A 14,447-nucleotide genomic window follows, 5' to 3' on the forward strand; every position below is an offset into this window, starting at 1 on the left:
TAATGTCATATCAATTTAGTCTTTGCCATTATATATTAGATGAAAATTGTTTACATAGCAAATAGCCAAAATAAAATTTTAGTTTATTATCACATCAACAGAAGCTAATTTTTTATTTTGACCATTAGACATGTCATTAATTTTCATTCAAAAGATAACTGTAAGGATTAAATTGACACGGTAAAGAAAGGTTAGGGACCAAATTGACACAATTAAAAGGTTAGGGATCAAATTGAAATATGGTGTATAGGATAGGGACCAAATACGTAGTTTACCCTTTATAAATTAGAAGCAAATGCCAATTTTTCCCAATATTAGTGTTCATTTCACAACATTTATTTACTTTCTATTCAAATTTAAGCAAATTTGTCAACTACAAATAAGCTAATTCACACAAAAATGGAAAAGAATAAGTCTAAATTTAAAAAAAAAAAATAGTCACAAGAGACGTAATCGTTGATACATAAAAAAGTGATGTTGACTATACAAAAATTAATATAAATTTGTTGATTTAAATTGTTGTGAAAATTGTTTTTTTTTTAAAAAGGGATATGCATTAAACTAGGAAGCCATGAAAGGCGAAGTCGTGGCAGTGAGCCTTAAGGAGTACAGTCCAGCAGCATCAGAACTTAAAAGATTACATAAAACATCATTAGGTGGCAAATCTAATACAACAAAATCCCCAGCAAGAGAGCAGCCAGCTCGAGCAAGATTGTCAGCACACCTGTTCGCCTCTCTAAAGCTATGGCCCAAAATTCAGCTGTAAAACTAGTAGCAACCCCAAAATTCCTCACGTAACCCTTAACCCACATCCCATGTTGATCACGAATGAGACCTCTCCAACCCCCCCCCCCCCCCCACCCCTTTCCTGGATTTCCTTGAGAAGCCCATCAGCGTTTAATTTGAACCATCCTTGGTCAGGTTTGTGGCAGCGTATCGGAGTGACACTATGGTGTTTTAGCTGCTGTCCCTTCCCCACACAAAAGTACTCCCTGGCCAGATGAACACACGCTAAATGGAGGTTGGGGTTGCTAACAGAGTTCTCAAACACCACTCTGTTCCTATGTTTCCACAAGCCCCAGATAGCAAAAGGGAATTGTGAATTCCGTGGGATGCCGTTAGCTTGGACCCTGATGTTGCAGAGACAATTCTGCTTGATCCACTCCAGCAGGTCCAGTTGGAGAAAATTACTAAAGGACTGGGGGGTTCCAATCTTATTCCAGAACCTCAAGGCAAAAGGACAATCACGCAGGTTTTGGTACAGTGGACAGCAAGTGTGAAGAGATTTAGCTGAATAAGTACTCCCCAAAATAAACTTTTAAATATTTATTTATTTATTTATAAGTCTATAATTACAACGGACGAGACGATATTTAAAACTCTAAACTCTAAATAAAGATGGAAATAGCAGGAGATACCATAACTAGAACTTCTAATGTAAAACAATGAACTTATTTCGGGTTTTCCTATGTTGAAAAGGTCTAAAGAAACTTAATTGGTCTTTTCCTATTTGATCATGGATTTGGTTCGGCGGTAGGGCGCCGAAGAACAATAGGGACATCTGATCAGACCGTTTACGTTGCAGACCGAGCAGGTTTTGAAACCCATCTTCTCTATATAGACCTTGTGGCTCCCATCACACAGATCGCACAAAAGAAATCTAAGCCCTCCACACAGATCACAGACACTCCGATCCACCACTGGCAGCCGTTCGATTAAATTCATTAATTCTCCACTCTCATGGAGCTGCCTAATCTCCTCGGCCCCACCAATGTATCTCCCGGCAATGAAAACTACAGGCAATGTCAGCTTATTACAACCTAGGATCCCCTGTAGCTCGTCCATAAACTGACAGTCCATGGATAGATCTCGTTCGTCCATTGGGACTCGGAAACCTCGGAGGATTGATCTGACGGCTCTGCATTCCTCGAAAGTCTTGCGCACGACGCGGAGGCTCGTGAAGTAGAGTATGATGCGTTGATCAGCGCCGGGGAGAGTGATGGACGGTTTTGATGGCGGTGGGTATGCATTGCGGTGGGACCGGGTGCGAAGCAGCGAGGTGGGGACCCGGGCCCGGTGGAAAATGGAGGGTGATTTAGGGGATTCGGGTTGGGGCTTGGGTTCTTCTTCGCAGAGGCTTTGGATGTCTTTGAAGGATGAGCAAGAGAAGGGTGGAGGGTTTGATTTGGTGTGGATCCTTCTTGGTGTGCTCGACCATGGTGCCCACATGAAGGAGAGGCAGAGGAGTAAATAAGGTGTGGTAAAGAAAGGTGAAGGTATGGCTTGTAGTGGTCCATTAGGGTTGATAAATAAGGGGTATCGTAATTCGTTGGGAAAGGATAAAGACTAAAAAGAGAGAAATCCCCATCTAGGCAAATGATGTCATATTGCCATGTATAATCTTAGCCCCTCACATGCGCTTCGTATGAGCTTTATTTATTTAGTTTAATATTATAATTTTTCATTTGTATCAATTTTTAGATTATGACACAATCTAAAAATTAAATAAAGAAATTAGTGAGTCTTGATAAAGTAAAAGAAAAAAAAGTTGGAATGTGGTTTTGTAGGAATTATGCAAAGTGAATTTTATATATATATATATATATATATATATATATATATATATATATATATATATATATATATTAGATAAGTTTGTTTTAAAAACATGGATTAATAGAAGAGAGATCCTATTTTATAGGCATTTTAAGTGGAATTAGAGATATATTTTTACTAGGTTGTTCCCAAGTTTTGTTCCTGTTAAATGTAGGGTTTATGGGTATTTTTGAACCACATAAAAATTCAGTCCAAAGAGAAGAATTTTTTTTTTTGAAACAGTCCAAAGAGGGGAATGTAGTTATAGATAGTACAGATATTATTCTAAGTGGGAACAAGATGGGTGAAGCGTTATCGATGTGTGTGTGTGTTTTTTATTTATTTAGTTTTTAGTATTTTTGCCCTTAGTAAATTTTTTTTAAATTGTTTTATATGTAAACCAATAAATATTGGTTAAAATAAATAGTAAGTTGTTCAAGTGGTGATATTACTATTTAAAAAAAAAAAAACTAAAATTTCAAAATAAAATGATCCTTTAGAAAACCTTTGTGCTTCACTCAAAAAACTCGGGGTTAAGTTACACCTAAAACTTCAATGATTTCTTAATTTTAATGGGAAAACTAAATGCATACGAGGGGTTTTGTGTATTTTTCCTAAAACAAAGTGGTAAATAACATTACATTTCTTTAATCTGTTTTATATGAAATTATTAGTTGAAGATGCAACTCCCCCAATGCATATGACACTCTCCTCGGTTGATAAAAAGGAGAAAGTCTCTCTAACCCCGCTTGAGTTGCTCATTCTATAAAGTGGAATATATGATCATTTTCATATAAAATGATGGTATGAAATTTTTAACCAAAAAAAAAAAATGATGGGATGAAATTGTACCATATGAATGTAATGCTAAACACGACAACTATGAATGAAGATTCTCTGAAGTTTTTAGAATAGATTCACCATAAAGAATTTAAAATTCTACTATATTTTGAAATATGTGAGTTGGATTTGTCACACCAATATGACAAAGTGAGTTGGATTTTGCCATGTTAATACTAATTTAAATAGACACTCAGAATGATGATGGTCAACAATTCATTTAAATGATGATTATGTGATAACAAAATCTTATCTATTCATTTCAAAATTGATGACCAGGAATTTAGAAATTCAACAGTAGAGAAAATTCCTAGAGAATTACTAATCACACTTCCCAAATGCATTCAAATCTACTTACCAAAAGTGGTGATAAACTTTGTCCTGATTTTTCTTCTCATGTAGAAACGGTCAAAGCGCGTGGATGCACCTAATGTATCATAATAAGATATTCCTAACATGTGGGATAGTGAGTTGTTCATGAATGCAAAACGTGGTGTCAAGCAGAAGTTTAAATGTATCCATTGTCATTTCCACCTGCTGTCCCCAGCTTTGCACTTTTTTAAGTAATAATTGTCTCTTTCTTTCTAATAACTTAAACCTCCCTTTTTGGCTAAAAACAACAATTCAAAATTAAGAATTCTCAGTGAGATCTTTCTTGACAGATTTCATTTCAACTACCACCCACCCATCATATATTTTAATCAGGGAAGAGAGAGAGAGAGTGAGAGAGAAGAAGAAGGCGAGGGGGTTGCTAACTAGTTATTTAGATTTTTTTTTTTTTTTGAGAATTTCAACTAATGGCATCTGCTTTTAATGATAATTCTTTATCATTAGATCAAGATATCAATCGGTTTTTTGTGTAGACGGAGATCGAATCCTAAATCTCTTATTAAACTAACTGGAATGCACTATTAAGAACACACTTGAGATTAGGAAACTAGGAATAAGAAATCTGTGATTACTCATTTTTTGGTGAGTGAAATACATGCCAGGTTTAGAATAGAAGAACATTGAGAGTACTAAAATTCTTGTTAAACCAGAAAGGACTCCTACATAAATCACTAAATATATGGAATTAACTGCAATAAACAGGGGTGACCCCCCACCTCTTTTAATCTACCTTTACTACTTCCTTGATCTAAAAATAAGTGTGTCAATTCCAGCATTTATAAGCTGCAAGGAAAAGGAAAAAAAGATGTTGTAATTGTAAACTCCATGCCCTAAACCAGTGTGGAAAAGACAAAATTATAGAAGAAAAATATGAAATTGAGGTGCTCACATCCGTCACATCTTTGCTCCTCTAGAGATGAGAATGTCCCCATATGGCACTGTTTGTTCAACTCTTAGGATATCACGAGAAGCCAGAACTACAGATCAAATTCCCAGTTATGGTAGTATCTAGTTAGTTGAAATTTTTTTTGCAATTAGTGATCTAATTTTTAACAGTAAAGTAACCACATATTATCTAGCAGGCAAGGGAAGTAACATGTATGGATGTGTACCACAAGTCTGATAGAAAAGCAGGGCTGCTCCTTTTCTATTCATTCCAGTAGCTAGGTTGTTCAGGGATTCTACTCGAGGGGCTCCTGGTGTGTCAAAATGCGCTTTCATTTGCCTGTAGTTTTTTTTAGTGCAAAGAACATCCTTCAATATGAACTCAAAGTTTTTTGGATTGGGGAATTCAATAGATCAAAAGAGAGTGATACATTCGGATAGAATCAGTTATAATGTCAACGGGGGGTTTGATGTTTTCTTGTTGGGTTTGTGTCACTCCAGTTTCCACAAATAATTCTGCAAAAAAGAAGTACAATGATGTGAACTAAGATGTTCAAGTTCCATTCATAATATAGTGACTAAATTATACGTTGGCCGTCAACCTACTGCAACTTTCTCTTTTTTCCGGACTTGGGAAATACCACCAAAGCTATGTTTCATGCAACAATGAGAAGGATTGCTAAGTTGCATACCTTGATCAGGTGTCAGGCCATATTCAGACAGCCTTGATAACTTGAAATTTGGGTCAGGGTGGTTCCATGGATTCTCCTCAGCTACAGGTTCTAGACCACCACTACTGTGTCTCGAAGACGAATAAGGCCTTTTCCTGTTGGATCTATCAAGAGTCAGTACTTCAATAATATAGGCTTTTGAATGAGCTTACATGTGCCTAATGGTTTCTACTAACAACACCAAATGAAAAATTTACTTAACATTATTTTTCTTTAATAGATTCGCTGAAATTTATATTCCACTCACCTTCCGGAATTGACTTCTGAATTATGTGAGAGACCACCATGTCCAGATGCTGAGCTAGGAATGGATCTTACTTCATCTCCAGTAATTTACATGTAGCAAAAAAATTGGTGTAGAGTATCCTTAGAAACATTTGATTCTACCAAGACTTTACCCAGAAATGTGACAGATATAAACACAAATTAAACAAAGATGCATCATACCAGAATTTCCAGGTGTGACCATCAGATTGGCTTCACCTACCCTCACCCCATTGTTCATGAGGTTGGCTCTTAGTTCTTCCATGAGGATTTCAGTTGGTATGTCATTGTTGACAATATTTCTCCGTAGCTTCTCTATGGGAGCTCCCAGTGACTCAGAGCCTAGTCCACTATGAAAATCTTCAAAAGGCTTCATATTTGAATAGATGATCAGACAAAGAATAAGTTGTTTTCCTGGAAGTTATTAGAGTAAACCAATAGATACGTAGAGTGGCTTACAAATCCCTTTGGGTCTTGGAAATGCACTCTTTCTGGAGCTGATGATGACGATGGTTCTGGAGGCATGGGTGGAGAGGTTCTTTCTGCATGAAAAAGTACTATTTATCGCTTTTCTATAACTCTTTTAATGAGGAAATTCTTGAAATAAACTATTGAGTAACACTGACCAGAAGCTGAGTCATGGGGGGGTTGGATGCTTTTCATCCATAGCTCCAAAAGGGGTGGGGGATAATAGACTTCTCTAGCTCCATTTATAAATAAATCACCAATTAGTACAACAGGTGGCAGCTCCATGAGGTTAACTATCTTCATAGTAGACATGATATCCGCATGCTGCAACGAAGAGCATAAAAACTTGTATTGTACTCCATCATTGCTTATATATTATGGTAGTTGGTTTCTATATATTATACAAAAGCTCTCTTTGTACATCATTCTTTAAAACATCTCCATGGTTCAAAATACTGTCATAGATATCCTAAATCAAAACAAGTGTGAGACAAACACATACTATAATTTTGTTTTGATCATTACATAACTTTATGGTCAAAGATTATCTGTATCTGCAACATGTATAATGGAACAAATTGAAGGATGCATAAAAAATATCGCAGACAAACCTTTCTCTTTCTTCCTCTTCTTGAGACAATGTCTGAAGCATTTTGAAGCCAAGACTGGTATATATGACCAGGAATCATGGTCTGTTCATAATCCATGGCAGATGCTGGTGGTCTTCTTGCTTTCCTTTTTACTGGCACCTGCCTCTCTTGATCCTGCTTCATCAAACATCTTGGTTGGTTAAGTTTCTATTGTTTCTTCAGTCATATTCTTCACATGATGGTTGCTGGGGTAACATACAGTTAAATCGTGCTACCTGTCTAGCTCCCTTGCATTCATGAGATGGCTGATTGACCTGGTGATCTGGTTGTTCATATTGAAATTCATCAGCTCCAGAAGGTCTTGGAGGTTAGAACGCATACACAACTACATTGTTATTTTTTACATAATAAAAAATGATAATTTCCATGAATTTCATCGTAATTGTGAAATACTTAACTTATTGAGACAAACAAAAGTTTTATACAAATAAAAATGTGGGAGAGAACGAGAGATAAAAAAGATGAAGGGTCGTTTGTTCCTTTTTGAGAGAGACAAATTAAGATAAACAGTTCCGTGTGTTTAAAATAATAATCTAACGCTTTTGCCAGCATGACAAGGCTCAATATTTTAGTTGAAAAATTTATGAAGAAAGAACAAATTTATATGAGACAGGTACTAATACACTGTCAATACCAATCGAACTAAAAAAAGTCTAGCAACTAGTTTATTGTAAACATCCAACTTAACATTCCAAAAACCTAGCCAAGTTTTCCAAGTCAAGCACCACTCAAGAAAACCTGAAATGCATGATTTTTTTTTTCTTTCTTTGCTATGCCATTGAGCTACAAGGCTCTTGGCCACATTCTACATTATCTGATACTTTTCAAGAGAAGTAATTTGGGGTTGTATGCAGGTGTGGAGGGGGTAGAGGGATTGGTATGCTGAGCAGAAAGCATACTTTGTGATGCTTACATTCTTGTTTTATGTCCTTAATGTTTGATATATTAACAGTTTGAATATATTTAGTTTTATCCTTGCCAAGAATTTTTTGTATATCAATCAATCAATAAATAAAACCAGGAATATATTGAGAATAAACACAAAAGCATCACAAATTCAGCTCTGTAACGTGGACCATCTCTGTAAATAATGGCTAAGAGGAGAATACTTAATATTAAGTTCACTATGCCATCTCTCTGAACCTGAACCCAATCTTTTTCCTTGCATAATCTTAATTGTCACAGCTGGGAATATATAGGTGTGAAAAATGGACAAAAAAAAAAGTGAGCAGTTGAAGTGAAAATGTAGGCGTCTGTTACATTCCTAACTGCTTTCAAAGAATATTTTACAAAAAGAGTATTGCATTATCTAAGCTTGAAAGCATTGAAGACATCGTCGCACTGACCTCTTTGAGGCTCTTCTTGTGGAGGTGGGGACGGTTTAAGTGTTGTTGGAATTTGTGTATGCTCTCCTGAAGTGAAGTTCATCTGCGTATCTTCATCCCCTTCAATATCAAATCTGCATACCATCCACAAATGATATTGTATAACAATACAATCTAACAGTGGATTATCAAAATACAGGGTAGATGTGATTGGAGGAATGTACAGTTACAAGGTTGTTTCATGCAAAATTTTAAAATTTAAATATGTATTCCAAAGTAATACAATTTTAATTATCAAAATGATGCCCTGAAAATCCTTTTGAATTGAATAACAAAGAATGCTAGCAACTGAAAATTAACAATGCATCATGATAATAGATTAACCTTTCAAAGCGATTGTACAGATCTACATTAGCTTGGTATGAATCAAAGCGTTCGAATAAGGTGATATTGTCAGCATTAGCTTGATGAAAGTTCTGATTAGGATCTTCCTCCTTGGCATTATCGTTAATATAAGGTTCATCCACACTATCAAGTCGCTGCAACACAGAAAGTTACCTGCATAAGTAATTTTATAGGATATTTCATCAAGCCTAATTTGAAATTTCTGGTTGTTGATCAGTGAAGATGTCTGGACTGTTACCACCATACAGTCTATACATATGATTTGATCCCCAGTTCATATAACCTGCAGTAACTTAATGCAAACCAGAACGTCTTATGCAAGCCATATATTGGCCTCTTCCTAATAGAAGAACTTTCACTATTTTCTCAATAATTTTCTTTAGAATATATCTCATGAACATAACAAAGAAAATGCATCTCAGGCACAGGTTTAGCGGAGGAAAGGGTCCATAGGTTAATTGGGCATGTGAAATATTTAGTTAATCACTTGGCCAAGAAAGGGGGGGGGCATTTCCTTCCACTGAGTGTTTTTCCTATTGTTTAAGAGGAACTACATAGAGCATGTTGAATTTTTGCAAAGTTTGCTCCCCCAAAATGCTTTGTACAACCTTATTATTACATTAGTTAAAAATTTATCTTTGGCCCCCATTCTTGAAATCCTAGTTCCGCCCCTCTCTCTGGTTAATGGTTGGCCATTAATCATAAGAGATGATCTAAATTCTAAAGTGAGGTACATATGTTGCCAACTCAGTTTGGAGAGAACTGAGCATCACATAGTAATGACTAGCAAAACTTGAAATGCAGATAAACTGAGTTTTGTGTGTTCTGCTTTATTGTCACCATGACAGCTTTTTTTTTCTTCCTATGATTGTAGACTAGAAATTTACTTGCAAGCTACCACAGCTCCACACAACACAAGGCTGAACAGATACTTTTTACCACAATCACAGTAAGTCATATGATCAAGTTACAAGATCATAGGAATATTTAAAAATACACACACAAACCTTTTTTTTTTTTTTTTTTGATAATCAAAAGGAGGGCAAGGGCGACCATGTGTGACTCACCCCCTTGGACGTGACAATAGGGGCATGCCCGCTAGGAAATGTTGAATTGAACTATAGCTACTGTGACTGGGGTGCCACAGGGATCACTGCACATGCGCGCGGGAACCTTACCGCTAGGCCACCCCTCTTGGGGCACACACATACATACATACCTCAATTACGTAAAGTATTATAATTGATGTTTGATAGGGTAAATTTGTCAAACAGCTCCCAGTCAGCGTGAAAATTACTCACAGTTGGATCTTTTAAGTAACATCTAAAGCTGAAGAATACAAACACTGTCATTCTCTTCTCTTCAGATTACGACACCCTTTTTTAAAATATTTTTTTTTTTCATACTTTAATCCTCCAAACCTAGTGAAATTACATAATTAACCTCAATGGGACTTAATAAAAAAAGTTGATCGTATACGAATAATAGATACAATTTGGTCATTTGGGCAATGCCAGGGTGGTCTGTTACATACCAAGGCAAAATAAGTGGTTTGTTGAAAGCCCATGGTGGCTGTGGTGTTGGAAAAATTAAGGGACTGCTCAATATCCCCAAAATCTGTCTCTTTGTTCTCAGGCAACGTCACAGCTTCTTTCCTACAAACATTGATTAACACATAGAGCCATACCACATGAGCATAACTAACTCTGTAAATTTACCTTCGTACCCTTTCCTTTTTCTTTTTTCTTTTTTTTCTCTCTCGCAATTTCGCAAAAAACAAATGAGAGAGAAACTGAGGCTGACTTGGCATGAGATTTTCCTTTGGGAAGGACAGTGGGATCTGGAGCAGCTTTCACTTTCCATGCTTCGTTTATTTCAACCTGAGTTTATATGGAAAATTTATTTAAATATTAAAAAAAAAAAAAAAAAGAGAGAGAAAGTGAGAATTTCTTTTTTCTTTTTTTGGTTAAGAAGTTCGAAGTAAAAGTCAAGTACCAGAAGACGAGTAACATCGTCTGTGAAGCAAAGCAGAGCACAAACCGAATTAGATAATACAGTTTCTTCAGAAATCGAAATAGTGAAATTGTGATTTGAAATTAAGCAAAATGAGGATTGAAAGAGTACCATAGAGGAGCTTGACTTTTCGCTCGTAGACAATCACAACGCCACCTAAGAATAAAGTGGAAGAGAGTCTCTCTGAGAGAGAGAGAGAGAGACGAAGATTGAAGAAAAAAAAACAAAGAGAGAGAGCGAGAGAGAGGATTACCCATGAGAATTCCGGAGAGTCTGAGAGCCATAGGAACTGATGGATTCAAAATCTCTTCGCTGTAAAAGTTTGAAGCAAAATTGGAAAATTAAGCAGAGAAAATAGGAGGACATTGAAGTAGTAGAAAATCAGTGAAATTAAAATGAAGATTAAATAATAACCAGATCTTGATGATATTGAGCTTGTCGAGCTTTCTCCGATTGATCTTTGCGTGCATTGTTGCAGCCATCCTTTATAACACATACAGAGAGATCAAAATCCAAAGAGATAGCGTTAATGCCATAATTTCATAAAATCCAATTCTCGTAGTTTGATTCAGATTTAAAACGAAACGAATTCAGAAAAATTGAAATATATGTTCATACTAAGTTACTGTTTCACAGCTTAAGTTTTCAAAAACTATAACTCATGTATTTCAATTTCATGGAAATTACGCAAAAATTAATCTAAACAAATCACAAAAAGTAGTACCAGAGAAATTCACGTTACAAAGACATAGTAAATTCGAGGAAATCACAATCCGATTTCGAAGGATTAACAATGCATGTAAAGTGATTCACAATCAAAGAAAATTCATACGAATTTCAGTGAAAAAAGTTATAGAAACATAGAGGAGATGCGTGGAATTGCAGTTTACAGTCCGAACACTTTAGCATTCAAAAACATAATACAGAGATATATACGTTCAATTTAGAATCAAAATAGAATAGACAATGATTATTGACTACCAAATCTGCCCCAGCGGGGCTTTCCGAGCCAGTAGCTGGTGCGAGTAGAACATGTTTTAGAATGTTAGTGTACGGAGCTTAAACCAGAGAGAGAGAGAATGAAGAAGAAGAAGATTCTTCAATGGCGGCAACTGAAGAATTGCAGAGAGAGAGAGAGAGAGAGAGAGAGCTGAAAATGAGAGTGGTGCGTGTTTGAGTCTGAAACTAACTAATTGCCCGCTAGGACAGCAAGCAAAGAGTAGAGGATATAAGAACGTGAGAGGCGTGGAATTAATTGTACTACGAAAGGGGAACAAGAGAAATGAAGGACAGGTGGAGTGTGCTGAGTGGAGGGATGAAGAGGGTGCTTGTTGTTGCGGGTAACGATATTGAACTCGCGGGCGCAACCGTTATGGGATTCTGAGCCATACAGTATCACAATTTTTCACCGCCATTCCTCCCATGAGTAAGCTTATAGCTCCCCAATATTTTTGTACCAAACTTATAATTTTACTTTAGTGTGTTCTTCTTTCTTTTCTTTTTCCCCTTTTTTTTTTTTTTTTAATGATACAAGATTTTTTTTAACGAAAAAAAGGGAGTTTGTGTGTAATAATTGCACATGTTCCATTTTTATTTATTTATATAAGATGTAAATTTTATTCTAACATAATCTAAATTTTTGTATATAAATTTTTTTTTTTTGAATATTTGAACCTTAGTCATTACTTCATTCTATTAAGAACTTTTTTCCCCTTTATTTTGAATAGTCCCATGTCCTAATTTAAAAAATGATAACATTTTCAATTAGAGCATTGCATCATTCTCTATTAAGATTTAGTTAGTAAAAAAATCTAAGTTTTTTTTATATTATTTTTTTTTTCTCTATATCATGTTTAATCTTCTTTTTATTATTATTTTCATTTAAAATTGTACATAATGCATTTTATTTTTTGACTATTGACCCGCATATATGGCTTGTATGAGAGAGAGAGAGAGAGAGAGAGAGAGAGAGAGAGAGAGATATTGGAGAAAAATAAAACGAAGTAGAAGAAGAATAAGAAGTTTAGCTATTGTTTTTGACAAGATGAGGCATGGTATTGTACTTTTTAGATCTTTTAACAAGCTTGGTGTTAGTGAAGGGTGCTTTGAGATTGGGTTGGTCATATTTTTATACATGTTTTGTTAATGATCATCTTGTATAAATTTTGTTATATGTACATTTACACATTGAAAATCGTGACTTCAAGTCATAGTTTAATTTGTTTTTTCATGTGTAAATGTGTGTAATAAACACTACTCATTCTACAAATATCTTCTCACTCACCAGACCAACTTGATCACCTAATTCAGACTCCCTATAGGCAAACATTCTCATTGTATAGTAATGAAATATGAAGAGGATAAAATTGAAGTAGACGGTCTCGTTCAACAGAACTTGCCATGGGCGATGGTACTAGGTAGTGGATGATCAAAGTGATGGAAGAAGACAACAAGATGCGCCCAAGGAGGACGGACTTTCCATGACGGACAGATAAGAAAGCAGACGGATGCAAAGTGGACGATGGCAAGGTCTCGTGGCATCCACATGGTTTAAGTAGTCCTCAAGAAACTTCAAATGAAATGTCTTGTGCCTCATGATTAACCCTAATTAACAGAATCTCTATATGAAAAGGATCTTGTAAAATACGTACATTTATAAGGATCTTCCTTACAAGAAAACATTCCTCTTCACAAAGAAACCAAAGTCAGTTCTACACTACCATAAAAACCCAAAACCCTTAGAAATCAAGGTACGCATAATTTACTCCAGTTCTAGCACTCTAACTTAACCTTCGGAGGGTATTTGACCGATACTATACCGGTACTCTCTGTAAGGTCTCTTCCTTCTTTGTTGTGCAGGTCTTGCCTAAGAGTGTGTAAGGATCGTGTGGCTTACTGACAATTTTTAGCATTATCAAAACGCATAAGAAACTAAAGATCCATAAGGTTCAAAATGATTCTATGGAAAATTGCTTGGAATTCCCTTACCTCAAAGGATGCCTTAAATAAGAAATGACCTTATAGAGATCTAAGTTGTGCACTTTGCAATCACCACATACAAACACTTGAATACCCCATTATCCATTGTCCACACACTATCACCGCAACGTCTCTCTCAGTTTGGTTTCTCAAAGCTAAGGACCATGGAAACTAGTGACATTATGAAATGCTTGATCAATCCTTCCAGCTCACTAAATATTCCAAATGAGGAATGCCACAAATTTATATCTTTTGCCTCATTCTTATTGATTTTATTTAGAGAATTTGAAATCAAGAAATTTTTACAGGTCTCTTTACATAATCTGGACATGTACTTTTCAAATTATTGTCATTGTTTGATGACATATAATATCTATTATTTAATTAGGATTTGATGGTAGAAGTGAGATTGATTTAAATTGGGATTTATATTGTTAACGTGTATGTAGGCTTTAGGCCCACCTTGTTTACTTACTGCACACTTACTTGTACAACACACTATACCTCTTATATAAAAGCATTCATGTATATTCTATTACTTGTGAAATACAATACTATTGAATTCGGTATTTCTAACATGGTATTAGAGTTATTGCTCTAACCTTTACTTAGCAGTTTTGTCTCTATTGGTGTTACTCTATTCTCAACATCACTCCCGTTGTCACAGCAGTTGCCGCAACTACTTGCTGTTGAACCTCCGATGTCTCTTAGTCGTTGTCCTTAGGTTCTAGACCTGTAGCTACCACTGTTGAGGAGTCCCACACCTAAAAGACCACTGCTCCCTCCATCACTGCCGTGAATCTTGCTCCAATTAACCTTTTGCAAGTACCACTGTGATTGCCTTGCGCCGATCTACTCATTTGTGGAAGTCTTGCAGCTAGCGAAGTGCACACGCACTGACC

General features: G+C 35.9%; 1 protein-coding gene across 1 annotated transcript; it reads right to left on the reverse strand.

Annotated features, from left to right (window-relative positions):
- Positions 1-4,719: 4,719 nt before the first annotated feature.
- LOC142637952 (sister chromatid cohesion 1 protein 1) lies at positions 4,720-11,671 on the reverse strand. Its single transcript, XM_075811939.1, has 19 exons — positions 11,548-11,671; positions 10,981-11,049; positions 10,820-10,878; positions 10,678-10,722; positions 10,549-10,568; positions 10,357-10,433; positions 10,088-10,208; positions 8,533-8,687; positions 8,170-8,282; positions 7,039-7,112; positions 6,785-6,937; positions 6,332-6,497; positions 6,165-6,247; positions 5,889-6,075; positions 5,689-5,764; positions 5,403-5,536; positions 5,142-5,226; positions 4,938-5,050; positions 4,720-4,802 (listed from the first exon to the last, which is right to left on the reverse strand). The coding sequence occupies exons 1-19, from the start codon at positions 11,598-11,600 to the stop codon at positions 4,720-4,722; spliced, it is 1,866 nt and encodes a 621-aa protein (XP_075668054.1). The 5' UTR covers positions 11,601-11,671.
- Between the last annotated feature and the right edge of the window lie 2,776 nt (positions 11,672-14,447).

This window comes from Castanea sativa, chromosome 6 (genome assembly GCF_040712315.1).
Source record: "Castanea sativa cultivar Marrone di Chiusa Pesio chromosome 6, ASM4071231v1".
In the NCBI taxonomy this organism is placed as follows: Eukaryota; Viridiplantae; Streptophyta; class Magnoliopsida; order Fagales; family Fagaceae; genus Castanea; species Castanea sativa.